This window comes from Oncorhynchus masou, chromosome 5, assembly GCF_036934945.1.
Source record: "Oncorhynchus masou masou isolate Uvic2021 chromosome 5, UVic_Omas_1.1, whole genome shotgun sequence".
In the NCBI taxonomy this organism is placed as follows: Eukaryota; Metazoa; Chordata; class Actinopteri; order Salmoniformes; family Salmonidae; genus Oncorhynchus; species Oncorhynchus masou.
This window is the reverse complement of record NC_088216.1, coordinates 29,168,018-29,192,711: the sequence shown is the minus strand read 5'-3', so window position 1 is coordinate 29,192,711 and position 24,694 is coordinate 29,168,018. Positions and strand designations below refer to the sequence as shown.

The 24,694-nt window shown below is 46.9% G+C and overlaps 1 protein-coding gene across 1 annotated transcript in view; it reads right to left on the bottom strand.

Moving 5' to 3' along the window:
* The window catches only part of LOC135539360 (protein kinase C alpha type), a 204,167-nt gene that overhangs the window by 49,584 nt on the left and 129,889 nt on the right, over positions 1 to 24,694 (bottom strand). The window contains exons 6-10 of the mRNA XM_064965190.1: positions 11,776 to 11,932; positions 11,529 to 11,663; positions 9,204 to 9,297; positions 1,063 to 1,206; positions 324 to 497 (exon numbers count right to left, since the gene is read on the bottom strand). Of these exons, the coding sequence (XP_064821262.1) occupies positions 324 to 497; positions 1,063 to 1,206; positions 9,204 to 9,297; positions 11,529 to 11,663; positions 11,776 to 11,932 (704 nt within the window). The remainder of the gene's footprint in view (positions 1 to 323; positions 498 to 1,062; positions 1,207 to 9,203; positions 9,298 to 11,528; positions 11,664 to 11,775; positions 11,933 to 24,694) is intronic.

The following is a 24,694-nucleotide window of genomic DNA, read 5'->3' as shown; positions in this document are numbered from 1 at the left end:
GGTATATACACATGTGTGGTGTGTGTGTGTGTGTCATAGAGGAGCTTGACGTGTAAGAGAAAAATAATATGTATATAGTGTGTGTGTGTGTTGGCAAATGTCTGTGTGTGAGTGTTGCCTGCACAGACACATGTAATGGCACAAACCCTACCCCATCACAATAACCACACTTATGAGAATTGGGAGCAACGTCATCAGCGTCACCGACGGACAGCAAAAAGCAAGTAATTGTGTGTTTGTGCATGCCCATAGGCCCACGTGTGTGTGTGTGTGTGTGTGTGTGTTTATCCCCTTGTGCATGTGTGTGTCCGTCGTCTCCATACCACGGTCTGGAAGCAGGAGTGGAGTGAGGTGAGGAAGGGTGGTTTGTCCTGCTGGGCCAGGACTCTCTTCTCTATCATGGTACACTCCACATCATCATCTTGGATCACCACGTCCTTCTTCAGGATCTTGATGGCGTACAGCTCCTCTGTGGGCTTCATCTCTGCCAGAATCACCTACGACACAGGTACACGAGAGGTCAAAGGTGAGAAAGAAGGCTTCTAAATAGGGCGGCTTAACGCGGACAGTAATGTTATTAACGCAACTGTTTTGTTGTTACTGTATGCCTATTACTCAACTGACGCGTGGACATACTCATTTATTCACGTTGTGCTACATCGAGATACGGACAGTCTAAACCGAAACATTGCACTCGTTCATTATTATGACTCTGTTTGGTGTCAATTATGGATGATGTGGCCAAGTCCTTGATTTTGCTCACGTACACCAACACAGATCTTGGATCTTACTCATTTTCAGATTTGTCCGATGGAGAACATCCCCCGTGGTACACAGGACATTCAACATGACAAGTTGGGTAGCTGATTTTAGAAGCCAATGAGAATAACTTGTGAGAAATCATCGTAGGGCGGCTTCCCAAACACAGCACAAGCCAGATGGACACTAAAAAGCGAGATGGATGGAGAATCTTAATTGAAAGTGCTTTTCTGTCCAGGACCAGGCTTAATCTGTGTCCGGGAGACCACTTCACCTCCTTAATAAAACAAGTCCTGGGCTCACCTTGCCGAAGCTGCCTTTCCCCAGCACGGCCAGGAAGTTGAAGTCAGTGAGTTTGACAGAGTCCAGGTTGTTAGAGGGCAGATTGGACCTGCTGTCATCTGATGGAGCGATCACCTTCTTAGTACCAGGGCCCAGCTTGGCTTTCTATGTTCGGTGAGGAGAGGGGAACGGCGTGAGACACACACACACACACACACACACACAACGCACCCACACACACTGCTGTGCGGCATTATGTAACACAATATAACGCAATTAAAAAATTATTTCAAAAAAATAATAATATTCATTTTGGAGGAGATGGAACACAGACAGAAGGTATAAAACAGTAAATATGGAATGACAGTACAGACGTTGAATACTCCTGACTGTCATTATGTTAACCTATTACGGTAAAATAACTCATTTTTGTGGAGTCACAAGAAACCCTTCGGTCAAAATATTGAAATTCATTTAAAGACATTTGAATGAATTACTGTCAAACCCCTCAGTGATAATGCATTGTCATTGGTCAATGTGCCATTCCATCAGTATGTCCACCACATGCTCTTACAAAGCTTCAAAGCTCGTCAAGTCATGCTTGGTTTAGAATCAGAGCAAGACGGTAAACTCTCCTGGCCTCGAACACACACATGCACCACACACACCCATTTTCACACCCTCTTGCGTCCTCCATTTTCTCCAGAGGTATATTCCTTCTGTTTTCCAGGCAGTGGGAACATATGACAGTGTCACAACGACCTGGGTGTCATCCGCATTCTTCACCCTTACTCACAGGTGTCAAATCTCTCTTTTGCACACACACACACACACACACTCAAGAGCCTGGGCCTAATCGAGCAGCTGGCACAGTCATGTTAAACCAAGTCCACACTACAGCTCATCTTGTCTGTCTAGTACACTGGACAGGCTGGCAGCCACGCACATTACAAACTACACACAACAATAAAGCAGCCCATTTGTGTAGAATATACGACAATCCAAATAAACTGAACCAAAGACATTTGATCCCATTGGAATCTGTCCAATAAATTGACACTTCACCCGTGTGAGGTTCTCCGTGTCAATCTACTGCTGTTTCCCTTCTCTTCATGTAGATCTGACAGGTTTGATAGGCATATGCAATCTCATGACAACACAGACACATTTCACAGTCACATAACACTATAACACCATGACAAGTCGCTCATAAAGGTTATAGCTCCACCCTGCCCTCTGATAGGCTAGGTGAAGACTTTGCTATATTGCTTCCACCGTTCCACTGATGGCATATTCAGACAGGTGTCTATGCTACAGTGGCTAGGGGTTGTTTAGTGGGCGGGGCCTAGAAATAGCTTGTAAGGTATAGGCAGCACACGATTGGGCTATGCAGACCACAGCACACCTATAAGCGAAGCCAACGAGGAGAAGAGACTCGCAAAAGCGACCTTACTTCCTCTCGAACGCACCTGAACTTGGTTGGCTTTGTCCTTTGCCTGCAACCATAGCAGGGGAGAGGTGAACGGAGAACGGCTGACAGCTGAGGCACAGCAATACTTTCAGAAGCACTACCATACAGACATGTTTTATGTCAGGAGCACAGTCACTCATATCACTATGACAACACAGGCACATTGTATCTCAGGAGCACAGTCGCTCATAACACTATGACAACACAGACACATTGTATCTCAGGAGCACAGTCACTCATAACACTATGACAACACAGACACATTGTATCTCAGGAGCACAGTCACTCATATCACTATGACAACACAGACACATTGTATCTCAGGAGCACAATCACTCATATCACTATGACAACACAGACATATTGTATCTCAGGAGCACAGTCACTCATAACAGACACATTGTATCTCAGGAGCACAGTCTCTCATAACAGACACATTGTATCTCAGGAGCACAGTCGCTCATAACAGACACATTGTATCTCAGGAGCACAGTCACTCATAACACTATGACAACACAGACACATTTCATCTCAGGAGCACAGTCACTCATAACACTATGACAACACAGACACATTGTATCTCAGGAGCACAGTCACTCATATCACTATGACAACACAGACACATTGTATCTCAGGAGCACAGTCACTCATAACACTATGACAACACAGACACATTGTATCTCAGGAGCACAGTCACTCATATCACTATGACAACACAGACACATTGTATCTCAGGAGCACAGTATCTCAGGAGCACATAACATAACACTATGACAACACAGACACATTGTATCTCAGGAGCACAGTCGCTCATAACACTATGACAACACAGACACATTGTATCTCAGGAGCACAGTCGCTCATAACACTATGACAACACAGACACATTGTATCTCAGGAGCACAGTCGCTCATAACACTATGACAACACAGACACATTGTATCTCAGGAGCACAGTCGCTCATAACACTATGACAACACAGACACATTGTATCTCAGGAGCACAGTCGCTCATAACACTATGACAACACAGACACATTGTATCTCAGGAGCACAGTCGCTCATAACACTATGACAACACAGACACATTGTATCTCAGGAGCACAGTCGCTCATAACACTATGACAACACAGACACATTGTATCTCAGGAGCACAGTCGCTCATAACACTATGACAACACAGACACATTGTATCTCAGGAGCACAGTCACTCATAACACTATGACAACACAGACACATTGTATCTCAGGAGCACAGTCACTCATAACACTATGACAACACAGACACATTGTATCTCAGGAGCACAGTCACTCATAACACTATGACAACACAGACCCATTTCATCTCAGGAGCACAGTCACTCATATCACTATGACAACACAGACACATTTAATCCCAGGAGCACAGTCACTCATATCACTATGACAACACAGACACATTTAATCCCAGGAGCACAGTCACTCATATCACTATGACAACGCAGACACATTTTATCCCAGGAGCACAGTCTCTCATAACACTAACACTATGACAACACAAACACATTTATTTCAGGAGCACAGTCACTCATACTGGTTTTACAATGAAGTGCTATGGTGGCATCTAGTGGTAACTGGTGGAGACAACTTGAGGGAAAACGCCAACTATAGCTTTCTTATTACGTTTCATTACGGGGTAGTGTATGTAGATTGATGAGGAAAATAAGGCTGTAACGTAATAAAATGTGGAAAAGGGGAAGGGGTCTGAATACTTTCTGAATGCACTGTAAACTGTGCTGTATTCGATTCACTGCACCGACATGCAATGCATTTTAAAACCTGGCTTGATACTGCCCTCTTGTGGATATGCGAAGAGCAACGTGATAGAATTCAACTCATCAAATCAAAGTTTATTGGTCACGGACACAGTTTAGAAGCTGTGTTAGCGGGTTCAGCGAAATGCTCGTGTTTATAAAGATATAGTAAAAGCCACGTTATGGCCCTAGAAAATCAACACTGAACAAATGGGCCTAACGAACTGTGCTGTCCATCTTTGTTTTGACTTCTCACTGCTATAGGCACACAGCTTAACTTCCACCCCTGTACAGACCAAGCATCCAAAAATAACCTATAGGCCACAAAGGAGGAAGATGAAAATATGACCAGATAGTGATGACAGACAGACATCATAGACAGACAGAGCGACAACCAGACAACATACACAGACAGACTGAACGACAAACGTTATAATGTAGCCAGACAGACATGGACGGGAAACATTTACTAACAATCTCCTTCCAACCAGTTATAACCCAATGAGGAGTCCCACCCCCCTTTTTTGACTACAGTATCCATGGACACCCCATACACAGTTGAGGAAGAAATAGGAGGAGGAGGGGTTCCATGTGGCTCAGTTGGTAGAGCATGGCACTTGCAACGCCAGGGTTGTGGGTTCGATTCCCACGGGGGACCAGAAGGGGGAAAAAAGTATGAAAATGTATGAACTCATTACTGTAAGTATCTCTGGATAAAGGTGCCTGCTAAATGACCAAAAAACTGAATAGTAAAGAAGAGTGTCCTGGTAGATGAGAAAATAAAGAGGGGGAGGGAGCGAGAAGAAGAACAACAGAGTGTGTCATGTATGTGGGAGGTGGGTTGGCTGCAATGTCCCTGTAATGAACAGGCACTGAAACATGTATCTATCGACACACACTTCTGTCCTTGGGGTCTACAGAGGTTATTGCCTGTTTTCCTATTGGATGATATAATGAGGCTATAGCCCTGTAGGACACTTGTATATTCAGCATCTTGCATTGGCATGCTATCCTATTTTATTGTGGAAGTAGCCTACCTGTACGTATATAGTTCCATAAACACCATCTTTGTAGTGGATAATATTTATATAAAGCAATATTAACTTTTATTGTAGGACAATTTTCAGTCACATTTCCCTTCCAGCTTGATAGCTTTACACTTGGTTTTCTCAACAAAATACAAGGCTATTTACAGCTCCAGACAATGATTTATGAGAGCAATTCCTGCTATCTGATGGCTCTTGTTCTTGCGCTAATTCCAACCCCACACTGAGAACAAATTGTTAGTAAACTGGATCTATTTGCAGTAGCCTTAAACCACGTACAAATGATCAGCGCGGAAGAGAGTGAGAAAGCGAGTGATTGGACACAAAGGAGGTAGATAAAAAGAGGAAGACAAAAGAGGAACAGAGGCGAGGAAAGGAGACAGAGGAAGGGAGGAGAGTGAGGAGGAGAGCGAGGAGAGGAGCAGAGGAGAGGAGAGATACCTTTAGGAAGTGATAGTTAATTTGGCAATCCTGGAAGAGAGGGAGAGAGATGGGGAAAAGGGAGGAGAGAAACTCAGGCATTAGATTTGACAAGACAAAGGGTGGGCATCTAGAGGTCTCACAGAGCACAGACGAGAGGAGGGAGAGTTACGGAGAGGGAGAAAAAGGAAGAGAGAGAAGGGCAGGGAGACAGTGAGGGGGGAGGGAGACAGGGGAAGAGAGATAGGGAGAAACAGGAAAAGGGAGGAAGAGACAGACAGAAAGAGAAAGAGGGAGAGCTATTTTCTTGGACAGACAGACACAGTAGCTACTGTATATAACAACAGGAAGTGACCTCAGCCCATTAACTCCTGACCTCTCGTACATACGAGCCAAAGCAAGAATGATCTTTTACAATGCACCTACATTTGTGAAAGACATGGAATAAATATTGCCTAATGCCAGACATACCAACCTTAAGATATCTTGTCAGTGGGCCACAGAAATAGACCAACTAGACAGGATTACAATGAAGTCCTATTGCCAGGAACTTCTTGAGCCCTCACACTCTCTAGCTCACATTGCTTCATATGTCTAGCCTGGTAACCCATGGCAATCCAAGCACACACAGCAAGTCGGAATACCAAAGGGTTGTTCGTTTGAAATAAATGAGGGGGGAAAAACACAAACCAAAGAGTACTTGAATAAGGAGACGTGCTGCAATTCAGTTAGCGTCCAAAAAAATGGCATCCTATTCCCTATCTAGTGCACTACTTTTGCCCAGGGCCAATAGGGCTCTGTTCAATGTGCTCTGGTCAAAAGTAGTGCACTATGTCGGGAATAGGGTGCCATTTGGGACCTAACCACTGTATTGGCTCTCTTTAAGACATCAAAATGGCTGTGTAGATTAAGGACACACAAACAGGTATAAGTCTTCCCTTCTCTCTTTATCAACTTAGAAGTGTTCACAACCGACACTGCTTGTTTTTGACAAAAGTTAGAAGCTTGTGTGTGAGCGTGTGTGTGTATGTGTGTGTGTGTGTGTCATATAAGTGCAAAAAGTCATCAACTCGGGAATTTCTTACATTTTTTCCCACCCAATTTAAAAGAAAATCCAATAACAGGGTATCAATTTTAGTTGATTTCACGTTTAATTCACGTTAGTTGACAACTCAACCAAATGCAAATAAAAAAATAAATATTGAACTGATGTCTGTGACCAGTGGGTATTGTATTGTGAAAGTATGGACAGTTATTGTTGAATGACTCCCATCTCAAAAACGGCCTATAAAGTCCTATTATAATGTATGTGCAACAACTCTCCACAGGGTTTGAAACTATCTCCAACTAGAATAATGACTAGCTGTCTGTATTGTGAGGGTAGAGGACAGTGGTCTGTGTTATCAATAGGAGATGACATCCTGCTCTGTCTGTTGTTCTGTGGACGACGTGGGACATGTATAACAGGTGGGAGTCAAAGAGAGAAGGAGAGAGACAGATGGAGAGAGAGAGAAAGAGAGAGAGTGTGTGTGTTTGTGTGAGAGAGATTGCGAGAGAGAGAGAACCTGACAGGTCCCGTATCACTGGGTACAGGAGTGGAGTGAGATGTGTTGTCTGCCTGGGGGAGTGTTTGTGTATTAGGGGAAAGGGGGTGGGGTCTGCCTAAAGGGTGTGTTTGTGTGTCAATGGGGGGCATTGGTGTGTGTGTGTGTGTGTGTGGGTAGCTGATAGTTGCTATGACGACTGCAAACCAGTAGGGTGCCGTTGCTATGACTCCCTCCACCCTAACCGCTCCACCCCTCCACTCTAACCGCTCCACCCCTCCACTCTAACCGCTCCACCCCTCCACTCTAACCGCTCCACCCCTCCACTCTACCCCCTTCACCCCTCCACTCTACCCCCTCCACCCCCTCTCCACCCCCTTCACCCCTCCACCCCTCCACTCTACCCCCTTCCCCCTCCACTCTACCCCCTTCACCCCTCTCCACTCTACCCCCCCTTCACCCTCCCTCTACCCCCTTCACCCCCTTCACCCCTCCACTCCACTCTACCCCCCCCTTCACCCCTCCACTCTACCCCCTCCACCCCCCCTCCACTCTACCCCCCCCTCCACTCACCCCCTTCCCCTCCACTCTACCCCCTTCACCCCCTCCACCCCCTCTACCCCCTCCCCTTCACCCCTCCACTCTACCCCCTCCACCCCCTCCACCCCTCCACTCTACCCCCTTCACCCCTCCACTCTACCCCCTTCACCCCTCCACTCTACCCCCTTCACCCCTCCACTCTACCCCCTTCACCCCTCCACTAACCCCTCTAACAGTTCTAGAATGAACATCTAATGCAGAGGTGGTTTGAGTAAAAACATTTTTTTTTAAACGTACTCAATATAAACCCAAATTGAAACGGTTTCAAAATAATGGACTTACATTCAAACAGTTTCTTGACTCTCCAGCTTGCTAATAATCACTAGTCAGTCAGGGAGCATTGAAAATCCAAAAACGATAGAGAATTATTTTATGCAAATTTTTACGGCAAGGAAATATATATATTTATAAATCACCGTGGCCTTCAGGACCACGTTAAAGACTGAATGTGGGCCCAGGGGCAAAATGAGTGACACCCCTGACCTACTGCCCGTAAGACAAGTGGTGGATATCTTTCTATCCATATCACTCAATCAATTACGGAGCTTTTGGAATAGAATTAAAATATAAATCTCAAACTGATATTCTCAGGAGTGACGGACTAACCCTTCCAGCCCAAATCCAGCCCAAATCCATGTTCGTGCTGATGAACTGACAGCTTTACAGTGACACCAGTTACCACTGATTCTAAAACAGCGGTCAAAGGTCAAGTCCTACCATATTCTATATGCCTGTATCTACAAAGCTGGATAAACCTAGTGTATTGGAGGAAGAGAAATAGACCACCCCACCTGTGAGCCACCCAGAGTAATTAACGAGGCAGCCTCTCATTGGGTGCCTAAGGCAGACGAGAAGCGCAACAGAGTTTTAATTAACAGCCCTGTTTCCATAGAGAATCCATGACCCTTTTATGTCCAGATGCTCCAGAACACACAATGCTTACGGTCTGGAGGGGGATGGTGGCCATTTTGAAATGCAAACATATTTGTCATGGAGAAGGGCCAAATTCAATTATGCCAGTTTAATGTGGTTGTGGAGTGGCTTTGGAAGAAGCTCAAGGACTTAATATGATTAGTTCACTTAGTCATGGTCACATGTAGATACAATAAACATGACAAAAAAAACAACTGTTACTGCATGAAACACTAGGATGAAACGGAAGTCATTCATACAAACTACCAGGCAAATATGTAATAAAATCCCAGAATGTTCGATGAAAGCAGGATGGGCTACAATAACTAAAAGACATTAGGGTTAATATGTTCCCCAGTCCTGTCTCTGAGGCCTCACCTCAAACTTCTGTCGGAGCTCCTCGTTTCCGTCATCCTCCTCTGAGATGGGCACGTTGTAGTACTCGCCCTCCTCTTGGTTCAACATCTTGTACCTGAGAGAGAGAGAAATCATTTGTATTTCAATTATGATTGTTGACAAAAAAAAACATAGATGTGAATCCAAGCACAGAGACCCAGCTTGCTATTTATAGTCCAGTAGATAAGTGTTAAAAGTAACAGCATGTTTCTAAGAGCATAAAAACATCTCAACAGCCTATAAAACTGAAGAGAGAGAGAAAAAAGAGAGAGATGTTCAACCCGGAGACAAAAAGCTAGGTATAGAGCGGCCACTAGCTTACGTCTCCGCATCACTTCCTGCATCACTTCATTCCTCTATCACACTCTACCTCCTGATTCATACCCACTTGGCCCAGACACATCGTTCATTACAAAGCAACAGTCCCTTCAGCTCCAGTCCCACTGGGCCAGAATTATCCTTGTGTTGGCGGTGCTCATGAAACACATCCCTATTTATGACCCACAGCCGTTAGATGGCACCTCAAAGTGCACCGAGACGTGGAGATAAAGTTCACTGTTGCTGTTGTGATTAATGATCGGTTTATACCAGACTGATATATAAGGGACTACAGCGCCAAGAGGCTCTGTGATGATGACAAACAATGACATGAAATGCAGGTAAGTTGAAAAGAAGGGACTTATTATCTTGATTTATCACTGCTCTTTCCAAATAGAAATCGCAATAAAACATAAGACGACAGCCGTTACCTCTTCCAACAGGAAACCAGGAGCAATTAAATGAAGTATATGTTCATTAAGATCCCTTCTTCACTATTAACTTAACGACTGCTACTCTTCCTGTAGTCTACATAAAACACAATACAAAACAAGATGCAATGCCCTCTAATTATTGAGACAGTGAAGCAGTGTTTTGTCTTCTGGCTCTATACTCCAAAAGATTTGATTTGAAATTAAAACAATGATTATGAAGTTAAAGTGCAGACTGTCAGCTTTCACTTGAGGGTATTGTCATCGATATCGAGTGAACCGTTTAGAAATTACAGCACTTTTTGTACATAGTGCCCCCATTTTATGGGAGCAAAAGTATTGGGACAAATTCTGAATGAATCGTCAATATTGATGAGTGAGAAAGTTATACAAATATCATACCCCCAAAACATGCTAACCTCTCACCATTACAATAACAGGGGAGGTTAGCATTATATATCATACCCCCAAAACATGCTAACCTCTCACCATTACAATAACAGGGGAGGTTAGCATTATATATCATACCCCCAAAACATGCTAACCTCTCACCATTACAATAACAGGGGAGGTTAGCATTATATATCATATCCCCAAAACATGCTAACCTCTCACCATTACAATAACAGGGGAGGTTAGCATTATATATCATACCCCCCAAAACATGCTAACCTCTCACCATTACAATAACAGGGGAGGTTAGCATTATATATCATATCCCCAAAACATGCTAACCTCTCACCATTACAATAACAGGGGAGGTTAGCATTATATATCATACCCCCAAAACATGCTAACCTCTCACCATTACAATAACAGGGGAGGTTAGCATTATATATCATACCCCCAAAACATGCTAACCTCTCACCATTACAATAACAGGGGAGGTTAGCATTATATATCATACCCCCAAAACATGCTAACCTCTCACCATTACAATAACTAGGGAGGTTAGCATTATATACAACTAGGGAGGTTAGCATCTTTCTGGGATTAGGACATTTGTGTGTCTATCACTTTCTCAGTCATCATCCAGGATGATCTGTAGTCATGGTAGCATCCACATGAATGTAGAAGTGTTAAGAAACATTCTATTCTTATTGATAATAAAAGTGACCCCAAAAGTACACAATACTTGGGCACAAAATAATCTGAAACACAACCAAAGCAAACAGCAAATGCATCCAACACAATTGTCAAGTCACCAGCTTGATGTAGTCATAGCGTGCTATGAACATGGGACCAAATATGGAATTTTTAGCTACTTTAATACACATGTGAATTTGTCCCAATACCTCTGTTCCCCTAAAATGGAGGTCCAAAAATTGATGTAATTTCTAAACGGTTCATCCGGTATGGATGAAAATACCCTCAAATTAAAACTGACAGACGGCACTTTAACCTCATAGTCAATGTTTGATTTCAAATCCAAAGTTTCGAAGTAAAGAGCCAAAAGAACAAATAATGCTTCACTGTCCCAATAATTATGGCGGGCACCATATATTCCCTACCAGATAGAGGAACACTGCATTGGAATGTCATCTAATGTTGTACTTACCAGCCACACACAGGCGATTTGATCAGCTCTGACACGCCGAAGGACAGGGAGCCCATGAAGTCGTTCCTGGTGGTCCGGTCCCAGTCCCACACCTCCACAGACAGCCTGCGGTCCTTGTCTGTAGGCTTCAGCTTGCTGGAATAACACACAGACATATGTACAGGGTTAATTATAATGACTACATTACCCATAATACACAACCGTGAAAGGGACCTAACACTGTGCCCAGGAGTACACCTCAACTCACAATATGAAAGACTCATTCCAGGTGGGGTTGAGGTTGGCGCGGATGGTCTTGGTCTTCTTCTTGGTCTCATTCTTGGGGTCTGGGATGAGCTTGAGCTTGACGTAAGGGTCAGACGAGCCGTTGGGGTCCATGGGGATCAGATTTCGCCCTTCGCCCACTGATGGAGAAACAACAAGGGGAAATGTTGATTTTTAACTAATACATTGTACAGTGGTACAGGTGAAATCACCGCTTGTTCAGTGGATTACTTTGAGAAAAGTTAGTGTGTTCTTTATAAAGTTGCCTTGTAACACCATGATGGATTTAATAACGGGCATGGCATTTCAACAATCAGGGGACATTTTATAAAAAATACAGTATGGGTATTGTTGTTACTATTTCAGTAGTAACAGCCTCCCTGTGGTCCTGTATTTAGCCATGTACAGTAAACAGTGCCCAGACACGGACATTAGCACCCCATTAGCACTCTGGCTCCCAGAGCCATGGAGCACAGCCAACCACTTGACATTATGCAGGGCATCGCCACCGGAGACCGACCCACTGAACGCCTGCCTGACCAGGCAACCAGGCAAGCCCTTAACCCCAGGAGACAGCTTCTCATGTGGTCCTGTCAATCAAATGCTGGCCCTGACACAGGGGCTGTTGATTATAATGCTAGATTGACCTTTGACTCGGAACGAGAGCAGGTAAGCTACGAGAGTAAAACTGCATAATGGATGCCATTTTGGCACTCTGTGTTGATAGGGTACAGTAGAGTAATAGACTAGAGTCTATTATCCCAGAGGGGCAAACCACTTTGCAGCACATAATAAAAACACAATGAACACATGACAATAAATACACACAAAAAATATATATACAGCAATATGTACACAGGAAGTAGACCTCTAAACCAGGCATGAATAGTGTCAGTCCATACCTAACAGTAGAGTACTACAGCTTATTGAGAAAGCTGATAGCAGCTGGCATGAAGGAGAGTTTTGACCTGTTAGTTCTACTCTTAGAGTGCCTGTATCTTCGCTTTGAGGGAAACAACAGAATTTCAGCAAACAGGGGATGCTGGGAGTCCCAATTAATAAATAAATAAAATGTAAGATATAGTAATTATATTAAGCTATAGTAGTTATTTTACCTAAATACATTTTATACTATAAGTAATTGTATTTCCCTCACTACGCCAAACGTACTGAAAATGAATCCATATCGTATCAGCCATTGATAGTATATACATACATAACAAAGGGGCTACATTTGTTGCCTCTGGGATTGTCATTTGAGAGAGAATTAAGTTACGAGACAATTCGATAAGCCATGTGCAAATAAGCTTTTAACTTTTTTCTGTCTGTTCTTCCCTGCTTGCACCTGTGCTGGGGGATTTGGGGGGTTAATGTCGTTTGGATAGCGGGTGATGGGGTATGTCGTTTGGATAGCGGGTGATGGGGTATGTCGTTTGGATAGCGGGTGATGGGGTATGTCGTTTGGATAGCGGGTGATGGGGTATGTCGTTTGGATAGCGGGTGATGGGGTATGTCGTTTGGATAGCGGGTGATGGGGTATGTCGTTTGGATAGCGGGTGATGGGGTATGTCGTTTGGATTGGTGATAGGGGGTTTGATGGGGTATGTCGTTTGGATAGCGGGTGATGGGGTATGTCGTTTGGATAGCGGGTGATGGGGTATGTCGTTTGGATAGCGGGTGATGGAGTATGTCGTTTGGATAGCGGGTGATGGAGTATGTCGTTTGGATAGTGGGTGATGGAGTATGCTGTCAGAGGTGAGAGAGGGCTGGAGGGTTAGAACACTTCATTGGGAGAGACAGGGGCTCCGTCCCAAATGTCTCCCTATGCTTTACATAGTGCACTACTTTAGACCAGAGCCCATACAGGGAATAGGGGTGCCATTTGGGACTCAGAGTAGAAGCTATTCTTCCCAGGGTCCAAACAGGGTTAAAACAGTTACATCACAACAGCAGCCTACACCATAAATAAAACAATATATCATAGCAGACATTATTACATCACAACAGCAGCCTACACCATAAATAAAACAATATATCCTACCAGACATTATTACATCACAACAGCAGCCTACACCATAAATAAAACAATATATCATAGCAGACATTATTACATCACAACAGCAGCCTACACCATAAATAAAACAATATATCATAGCAGACATTATTACATCACAACAGCAGCCTACACCATAAATAAAACAATATATCACAACAGCAGCCTACACCATAAATAAAACAATATATCCTACCAGATTTTATTACATCACAACAGCAGCCTACACCATAAATAAAACAATATATCATAGCAGACATTATTACATCACAACAGCAGCCTACACCATAAATAAAACAATATATCACAACAGCAGCCTACACCATAAATAAAACAATATATCCTACCAGACATTATTACATCAAAACAGCAGCCTACACCATAAATAAAACAATATATCCTACCAGACATTATTACACCACACCGCTGTCACCAAACGTCATCCCTGGCAGGACAATGCATATCAGAGAAGACGGATAACAACAAACAGACAAACATATTAGCAACCAGGCTAACTCGGACCTAACCGGCTAATGGAACTAGGCTGGAATGGGGGAATAATGTGTTGAAGCAAGCTAGGATGCTTCTCAAAACGGCAGTCTCAAATGGCACCCTATTCCCTATACAGTAAACTCCTTTTGACCAGAGCCCTATTGGCCCTAGTCAAAAGTAGTGCACCAAATAGAGAATAGGGTGCCATTTGAGACGGCCCTAGAGTCATTCTAGCCTACACTTGGCTAGGTAAGGAACCCCTCTGAAGCATGTGCTGTGTCATTATGGCATAATTCTTTGTCATATGCAACACTGACAGAAGGTAAAATACGAAGACAGTGATGCATCTTGATATCTGTTTCCAAAGTGTATAATATAGTCCTAGGAATGAACTCACACACCTACAAACCTATGAGAATACATGAGCACCGCCCAGTTGTGTAAATACCAGTTCATTATTGCACCCCAGCACACACATACTGCATGATATATTCAATAGGCTTAAGTCTATACTACAGTTTCATTGGCATAAATACAATACACAACATCTGTGACCAAAGACCATACACGTTACTACACACTGTGTCTTAAAGGACCCGACTTTAACGGTCACAATACAAAGGTTAGGTTTTGAATATTTAAAAACGTCTCCAAATAAAAGGTGGAGGCAAAGCGCTAGTAGCCAATCCAAGTGACCTTTGAATAATGGCCTTACGTTTTGATAGCGTGGGCGGGGAGACAACAGCATGATATTACCTGGCTGGACAGTGTGTGTGTGTGTGTGTGTGTGTGTGTGTGTGTGTGAAAGCGTGCTTGTGTGTAGAACCAACTCCACCAAAAAGTGATTTAACTGCCTGTGCATAACCCATTTTCATGCATGGCCAGAAAAGAATATCGTTAACTCAAATTTGAACAAACCCTCCGTGTTCTCTTTAAAAATGAAACTCCATTTCCATTACCAGCCAGTAGGAGGAACCCTCGACCCTCTAACAGAACGTCTGTCTGTCTGCGCTGCTCGCATCTGACTCATAACAGTTGTACAACATGCTACCTACCACCGGATGAGCTTCACACAACACATGTAGACTTATTTGATGGAATTACAGTTATTCTTGTATAATCTACAGTATTGAATTGTAGCGTACACTACCGGGCAAAAGTTTTAGAATACCTACCCATTCAAGGGGTTTTCTTTATTTTTGACTCTTTTCTACATTGTAGAATAATAGTGAAGACATCAAATCTATGAAATAACACATATGGGATCATGTAGTAACCCAAAAAGTGTTAAACAAATCAAAATCTATTTTATATTAAAGATTCTTCAAAATAGCCATCATTTGCCTTGACAACTTTGCACACTCTTGGCATTCTCTCAACCAGCTTCACCAGGAATGATTTTCCAACAGTCTTGTGGGAGTTCCCACATATACTGAGCACTTGTTGGCTGCTTTTCCTTCACTCTACGGTCCGACTCATCCCAAACTATCTCAATTTGGTTGAGGTCGGGGGATTGTGGAAGCCAGGTCATCTGATGCAACACTCCATCAATCTCCATCTTGGTAAAATAGCTCTTACACAGCCTGGAGGTGTGTTGGGTTATTGTCCTGTTGAAAAACAAATGATAGTCCCACTAAGCCCAAACCAGATGGGATGGCGTATCGCTGCAGAATGCTGTGGTAGCCATGCTGGTTAAGTGGGCCTTGAATTCTAAATAAATCACAGACAGTGTCACCTGCAAAGCACCTCCACAACATCATATCTTCTCATCCATTATTTACGGTAGGAAATACCCCGTTCACCCACACCTCGTCTCACATCGACATGGCGGTTGGAAACAAAAATGTACTATTTGGACCAGACCATGAGAGCCAGTTTCAACATAGTGCTTGATGGTTTTTGCGACAGCACTTGAAGAAACGTTCAGAGTTCTTGACATTTTCCATATTGACTGACCTTCATGTCTTAAAGTAATGATGGACTGTCGTTTATCTTTGCTTATTTGAGTTGTTCTTGCCTTAATATGGATTTGATCTTTTACCAAATAGGACTATCTTCTGTATACCCCCCTACCTTGTCACAACACAACTGATTGGATCAAACACATTAAGGCACACCTGTTATTTGAAATGCATTAAAAAGGTGACCACCTCATGAAGCTGGTTGAGAGAAAGCCAAGAGTGTGGACAGCTGTCATCAAGGCAAAGGGTTGCTATTTGAAGAATCTCAAATATAACATATATTTTGATTTGTTAACACTTTGTTGGTTACTACATGATTCCATAGGTGATATTTCACAGATTTGATGTCCTCACTATTATTCTACAATGTAGAAAATAGTAAAAAAAGAAAAACCCTTGAATGAGTAGGTGTCCAAACCTTTGACCAGTAGTGCATGTGGACTGACACATTGCTTGCGCATCACACGTCTCCCGACAATTCTATCTCCTACAAGTGTCAGTCAGTGACGGAGTCCTCATTGACACACTGGGACATGAAAAGGTGGGGGGGGGGGGGGGGCCTCAACGCTACCGTTACCTTGGAGACCAGAGTCTCGAGGACAGTCGCCATATAAAAAGCGCCTTGGATTGTAAAGAACAGGCACTTGTTACGTGATTAAGGCGGACCTTGTCCGAGTGGGCGCAGTGTTATTGAGTGATGGACGGAGGTAGCAGACGCAGTGAATCAGATAGAACTGTACTTCTCTTTTCAGACCCTTTTTCTCTCAGAGTACATTGGATTGTGCTTTGTTTGTACCAAATCGAATCGTATTTCGCACACACGTATTTAGCAGATGTTATTGCGGTTGAAACGAAATGCTCGTGTTCCTAGCTCCAACATTGCAGTAGTATCTAACAATAGACAACAACACTACACACAAATCTAAAAGTAAAAATGAGGAAATACAGAAATATTAGGACCAACGTTAGAAATTCGAAATGAAAACTCCTCTTCTTCGCAGGACTTTCCCGACTATTCTGCAGTTGTCCGTACAGCACGTATCTTTGTCTACTGGTCCTAAACCCAACGGAACTGACACATAGACAGTAGAATGTGAAGTCAAATGTAAAGAGCTCAGGGAATGAGGCACCAATGTCAGGATAACAGGAGATCACTTCAGCTTTTGGACACAAAGGTGTTTTCCTGAAACCATAAGAAGAGGGGCGGGTATGTTAGTCAGTCACCAAGTTAACAGGGGTGGGGTCAAAGGGAGGGAGGGAAAAGGATGTGAGAGAGTGTGAGAGGGGCGAGAGAGAGAAAACCGAGATGGTTGTGCATGTATACACTCACAGACAAAGAGAGAGAGAGTGAGAGAGACTGGGTAAATGGTCCTCAGGAGAGAGCCAGGCAGCAAGGCCAGCCACAGAATGCCAATGACATGGCTGCCTGTTGGAAGTCTCTGGCAGGAGAGAACCAGCCCAGCCACAAAGTTCAGCTGCTCTGTTCTCTCTGTCGGGGAGCCCTGATGAGGAATCAGCGGTGTGTGTGTGTGTGTGTGTGTGTGTGTGTGTGTGTGTGTGTGACTAAAACGCACGTTCAATAGCGATTGTCCACTGAGCTTGCTTAGTTTGTGTCCGGGAAACCACCCCATAAAGTTTCTGGTTGCCCAGAGAGTTCTGGAGGGCTTTTAAATCCACACAGAGGGTCTCACTACACAAAGCATTCTCTCTTTTGAGGCTGAACTTCCCACCCTCCACCAACCCTCAATTCCTCCATGTTAGGCCTCCTCCTCCTTCGGTAAACAATCTATAAATCTAGGAAGCCCTCGCCATACCCACTCCTCCCTTGTCCTTTCCCACCACAAGTCCCTTCCCATGGCGGTCCCCCTCCACACCCCTTCCCATGGCGGTCCCACTCCACACCCCTTCCCATGGCGGTCCCCCTCCACACCCCTTCCCATGGCGGTCCCCCTCCACACCCCTTCCCATGGCGGTCCCCCTCCACACCCCTTCCCATGGCGGTCCCCCTCCACACCCCTTCCCATGGCGGTCCCCCTCACACCCTTCCCATGGCGGTCCCCCTCCACACCCCTTCCCATGGCGGTCCCCCTCCACACCCCTTCCCATGGCGGTCCCCCTCCACACCCCTTCCCATGGCGGTCCCCCTCCACACCCCTTCCCATGGCGGTCCCCCTCCACACCCCTTCCCAGAGCGCCACAGAGAGTGAAGGTTGTGATTCTAGGAGTGAAGGCTGGCTGGCTGTGGGACTAAGGTGTGGGCTTAGCCACAATAACTCCTCTGTGGCAGTTGGCTGCTTGCCCACTTCTGGGTGTCTGTAGACTTGTTTTTATACAGTTCCACTGTGTCTACACGTTCTGTATATTGATAATAGGGCTGTTTTATGACAGTGGAGTCAGTGGGAGCAGTAGTGTCTTGGTGGACAGCTGTGGTCAGTATCGGGACTCTTCTGGTACAGGCTGGGACTGGGTCAGATGGGTAATAAAGGTGCAATATGAGGTTCAAATCAAATGTTATTGGTCATATACACATGGTTAGCAGATGTAAATGCGAGTGTAGCGAAATGCTTGTGCTTCTAGTTCCGACCATGCAGAAATATCTAACAAGTAATCGAACAATATGACAACTACTACCTTTCACACACACACACACACACCACACACACACACACACACACACACACACACACGCGTGTAAAGGAATGAGTAAGAATATGTACATATAAATATATGGATGAGCGATGGCCGTACGGCATAGGCAAGATGCAGTAGATGGTATAGAGTACAGTATATACATATGAGATGAGTAATGTAGGATATGTAAACATTATATAAAGTGGCATTGTTTGTGACTAGTGATACGTTTATTACATCCAATTTTTAATTATTAAGTGGCTAGAGATTTGAGTCAGTATGTTGGCAGCAGACACTCAATGTTAGTGGTAGCTGTTTAACAGTCTGATGGCCTTGAGATAGAAGCTGTTTTTCAGTCTCTCAGTCCCAGCTTTGATGCACCTGTACTGACCTCGCCTTCTGGATGATAGCTGAGTGAACAGGCAGTTGCTCGGGTGGTTTTTGTCCTTGATGATCTTTATGGCCTTCCTGTGACATCGGGTGGTGTAGGTGTGCTGGAGGGCAGGTAGTTTGCCCCGTTGATGCGTTGTGCAGACCTCACTACCCTCTGGAGAGCCTTACGGTTGTGGGCGGAGCAGTTGCCGTACCAGGCGGTGATACAGCCTGACAGGATGCTCTCGATTGTGCATCTGTAAATGTTTGTGTGTTTTTGGTGACAGGTCAAAATTCTTCAGTCTCCTGAGGTTGAAGAGGCACTGTTGCGCCTTCTTCACCACGCTGTCTGTGCGGGTGGACCATTTCAGTTCGTCCGTGATGTGTACGCCGAGGAACTTAACTTTCCATCTTCTCCACTACTGTCCCGTCAACGTGGATGGTGTGGATGGGGGGGGTGCTCCCTCTGCTGTTTCCTGAAGTCCATGATCATCACCTTTGTTTTGTGGATGTTGTGCGAGGTTATTTTCCTGACACCAGTGACCTCATTTGTGTCAGTAAATGTTAAGCATCACTGCCAATGTCGTCATGACCATCATCTAGAAAATTCCTCATTTGCCTGTACTGTTATTACAGCTGATGACTCACAGACACCACCCGCTATGGTGGCCTGCTAGGGTCATTACCAACAACAGTGAAGCATGCAGCGGAGATGGAAAGAATTAGCATATGGAAAAAACTGCTGGCCTCATGGAGGGAAATATTGTGCCAGTTTAAATTGAATCCACATTGTAGACTATGTGGGAGTGGGAGGGGTAATGGAATGCAGGCAATGGTCGCATCCCAAATGGGCACCCTATTCCCTATATAGTACACTACATTTGACCAGGGCCTACAAGACTCTGGTCAAATGTAGTGCACTATGTAGGGAATAGGGTGCCATTTGGGAAGCAGACCCTTGTTTCGGTTTCTCTTTGTTAACTAGAAAAGACAGCATCATGGCTCCTGAGAGCAAGTGCTGTATAATACACAGCGAATCTGATTGACTGTAATGTGACTGACAGCTCATTAAAGGCCGCCGGCCAAGCCGGACAGAATTTCTTCAGCTTTCGTGACAGCAAAGAGAGGACTATTGAATGCAGACGATGGACTTCTGTATGCAGGTGGAAGCGAAGACTTGGATATGGCATTGATAGCATTGATAGCATTGATAGCATTGATAGCATTGATAGCATTGATAGCATTGATAGCATTGATAGCCAAGGGTGGCAGGCCAATATTCACCTTTGTACAGGTCAATAGCATCGTACAATATATGCGATTGACCAGACACAGAGGTCGAGCTAATACTCTAACTGGCACAACACATGTCAGTCTTCCTGCCTCTTGCCCAGTATTGCCGCAGAGAAGCTACCGAATGACGTCTGCCACGTAGCATATTCTGAAGCCACGTCAATCACGCTGTCTACAGAGTCCAGAGACAGACACGTGTACTCGTTCCGCTACATCACGTCATGAATCGGAGATTCAAAAAGACCAGAGAGGCAGAAACCCAGGAAAGCTGCTGTTGTAAATAACGAGGTCACGACAAGACAATTAAGAACAACCGGATGACGAGGCCCAGTGCCATTGTAATTTGAGGGACTGAAAGAGAGAAGGAACAGTGGGGATATGAGGGATAACGACATCCAAAAGAGAGAGATGGATGAAAAGGGAGAGACAAAAAGCAAGATGGAGAGAGTAGGGAAAGACAAGAAGAAAAAGAAGCAGGAGCTTGAAAGGTGTTGAACTAAAAAGAGGGAAGCGGAGACAGAAAGAGCCCGGGGATGAGGGGGTTGTTCTAGATGAGGTTTTGCAGAGCCGAGCCATGAGTCAGAGCAATTACACTTCTCATCCTCACACACACACACACACACACACACACACACACACACACACACACACGCGCGCACACACACACCCATGACGAACAGGCCACAATTACACACCAATCAAATCAAACCAAATGTTATTTGTCACATGCTTGGTAAACAACAGGTGTAGACGAACAGTGAAATGCTTACGGGCCCTTCCCAACAATGCAGAGAGAGAGAAAAAATTAAAATAGCAGAAACAAATGAAATAATAAATAAGAAAAATAATAAGACAAGGAATAAATAAATAACGAGTAAATGAGTAACGATACATGGGGTACCAGTACAGAGCACAAAACCATGCAGGCAGGCAGACAGGCGTAGACATCTGTATTCATGTTTTTATGGGTTTGTTTGTCTGACTGTGTGTTCATGAGTATTTGTCAGTCTCTGTGTGCATCATTCTGAGCCAACCAAACCTCCTTCCCCTCTCCTACCATGTCCAGAGTTACAAAACAGCAACAGAGACAATGTCCCCCTGTCTTACATAACACCTGACTCAATGAACAAAGGCCCGAGACAAAACAACTGAACAACGCACAGAAAGAGAGAGAGAGAATGGACTCTGTGTTTGAGGGAAGAACAGAAGGAGGAAGGCACATACCCCGAGGTTTATCATGACCCGGAACAAAACTGGTTCTGTCCAGTTAGCTCCTTACGGCACCATTCCTGTCATAGCGATTTCACCCCTTTGGCAAAATCATCCCACACTGTGTTCAGTGTTTTGTCTTTCCTGCGAGCATTTCACCCTCACTGTTCTCTCCCAACTACACTGCTCGATATCTTACTCTCAAGCTCTCTTCATAACCCTCACCATTTGCCCCCTCTCTTTCCCTCAACGTCTCTCTTTCCCTCAACGTCTCTCTTTCCCTCAACGTCTCTCTCTCTCTGTCCCGGTCTCTCTTCCCCTCCCGGTCTCTCTCCCCCTCCCGGTCTCCCTCCCCCTCCCCTCCCTGTCTCCCTCCCTCCCCCTCCCTGTCTCCCTCCCTCCCCCTCCCGGTCTCCCTCCCTCCCTCTCTCGGTCTCCCTCCCTCCCTCTCTCGGTCTCCCTCCCTCCCTCCCTCCCTCTCCCGGTCAACCTCCCTCCCTACCTCTCCCGGTCTCCCTCCCTCCCTCCCTCTCCCGGTCTCCCTCCGTCCCTCCCTCTCCCGGTCTCCCTCCCTCTCTCTCCCGGTCGGTCTCGCTCCCCCCCTCGGTCTCCCTCCCCCTCTCGGTCTCCCTCCCCCTCTCGGTCTCCCTCCCCCTCTCGGTCTCCCTCCCCCTCTCAGTCTCCCTCCCTCTCTCAGTCTCCCTCCCTCTCTCAGTCTCCCTCCCTCTCTCAGTCTCCCTCTAGGTCTCCCTCCCGGTCTCCCTCCCGGTCTCCCTCCCGGTCTCCCTCCCGGTCTCCCTCCCTCTCCCGGTCTCCCTCCCTCTCCCGGTCTCCCTCCCTCTCCCGGTCTCCCTCCGTCTCCCTCCGTCTCCCTCGGTCTCCCTCCCTCTCTCGGTCTCCCTCCCTCTCTCGGTCTCCCTCCCTCCCTCCCTCTCCCGGTCGGTCTCGCTCCCCCCTCGGTCTCCTCCCCTCTCGGTCTCCCTCCCCCTCTCGGTCTCCCTCTCTCAGTCTCCCTCCCTCTCTCAGTCTCCCTCCCTCTCTCAGTCTCCCTCCCCTCTCTCAGTCTCCCTCCCTCTCTCAGTCTCCCTCCCTCTCTCGGTCTCCCTCCCTCTCCCGGTCTCCCTCCCTCTCCCGGTCTCCCTCCCTCTCCCGGTCTCCCTCCCTCTCCCCGTCTCCCTCCCTCTCCCCGTCTCCCTCCCTCTCCCCGTCTCCCTCCCTCTCCCCGTCTCCCTCCGTCTCCCTCCGTCTCCCTCCGTCTCCCTCCCTCCCTCGGTCTCCCTCCCTCCCTCGCTCTCCCTCGGTCTCCCTCACTCGGTCTCCCTCACTCGGTCTCCCTCACTCGGTCTCCCTCACTCGGTCTCCCTCACTCGGTCTCCCTCACTCGGTCTCCCTCGCTCTCTCTCGGTCTCCCTCGCTCTCTCTCGCTCACTCGGTCTCCCTCTCTCCCTCGGTCTCCCTCGCTCTCTCCCTCGGTCTCCCTCGCTCTCTCCCTCGGTCTCCTCGCCTCTCCCTCGGTCTCCCTCGCTCTCTCCCTCGCTCCCTCGCTCTCTCCCTCGCTCTCTCCCTCGGTCTCCCTCGCTCTCTCCTCGGTCTCCCTCGCTCTCTCCCTCGGTCTCCTCGCTCTCTCCCTCGGTCTCCCTCGCTCTCTCTCTCGGTCTCCCTCGCTCTCTCCTCGGTCTCCCTCGCTCTCTCCTCGCTCTCTCCCTCGGTCTCCTCGGTCTCTCCCTCGGTCTCCCTCGCTCTCTCCCTCGGTCTCCCTCGCCTCTCCCTCGGTCTCCCTCGCTCTCTCCCTCGGTCTCCCTCGCTCTCTCCCTCGGTCTCCCTCGCTCTCTCCCTCGGTCTCCTCGCTCTCTCCTCGGTCTCCTCGCTCTCTCCCTCGCTCTCTCCCTCGGTCTCCCTCGGTCTCCCTCGGTCTCTCCCTCGCTCTCTCCCTCGCTCTCTCCTCGGTCTCTCCCTCGGTCTCCCTCGGTCTCCTCGCTCTCCCTCGGTCTCCCTCGCTCTCCCTCGGTCTCCTCGGTCTCCCTCGCTCTCTCCTTCGGTCTCCCTCGGTCTCCCTCGCTCTCTCCCTCGGTCTCCCTCGCTCTCTCCCTCGCTCTCTCCCTCGGTCTCCCTCGCTCTCTCCCTCGGTCTCCCTCGCTCTCTCCCTCGGTCTCCCTCGCTCTCTCCCTCGGTCTCCCTCGCTCTCTCCCTCGGTCTCCCTCGCTCTCTCTCCTCGGTCTCCCTCGGTCTCCCTCGCTCTCTCCCTCGGTCTCCTCGCTCTCTCCCTCGGTCTCCCTCGCCTCTCCCTCGCTCTCTCCCTCGGTCTCCCTCGCTCTCCCTCGGTCTCCTCGCTCTCCCTCGGTCTCCTCGCTCTCTCCCTCGCTCTCTCTCCTCGGTCTCCCTCGCTCTCTCCCTCGCTCTCTCCCTCGCTCTCTCCCTCGGTCTCCTCGCTCTCTCCCTCGGTCTCCCTCGCTCTCTCCCTCGGTCTCCTCGCTCTCCTCGGTCTCCCTCGCTCTCTCCTCGGTCTCCTCGCTCTCTCCCTCGGTCTCCCTCGCTCTCTCCCTCGGTCTCCCTCGCTCTCTCCCTCGGTCTCCCTCGCTCTCTCCCTCGGTCTCCTCGCTCTCTCCCTCGGTCTCCCTCGCTCCCTCTCCCTCGGTCTCCTCGCTCTCTCCCTCGGTCTCCCTCGCTCTCTCCCTCGCTCTCTCCCTCGGTCTCCTCGCTCTCTCCCTCGGTCTCCCTCGCTCTCTCCCTCGCTCTCTCCCTCGGTCTCCCTCGCTCTCTCCCTCGCTCTCTCCTCGGTCTCCCTCGCTCTCCTCGCTCTCCCTCGGTCTCCTCGCTCTCCCTCGGTCTCCTCGGTCTCCCTCGCTCTCCTCGGTCTCCCTCGCTCTCCCTCGGTCTCTCCTCGGTCTCCC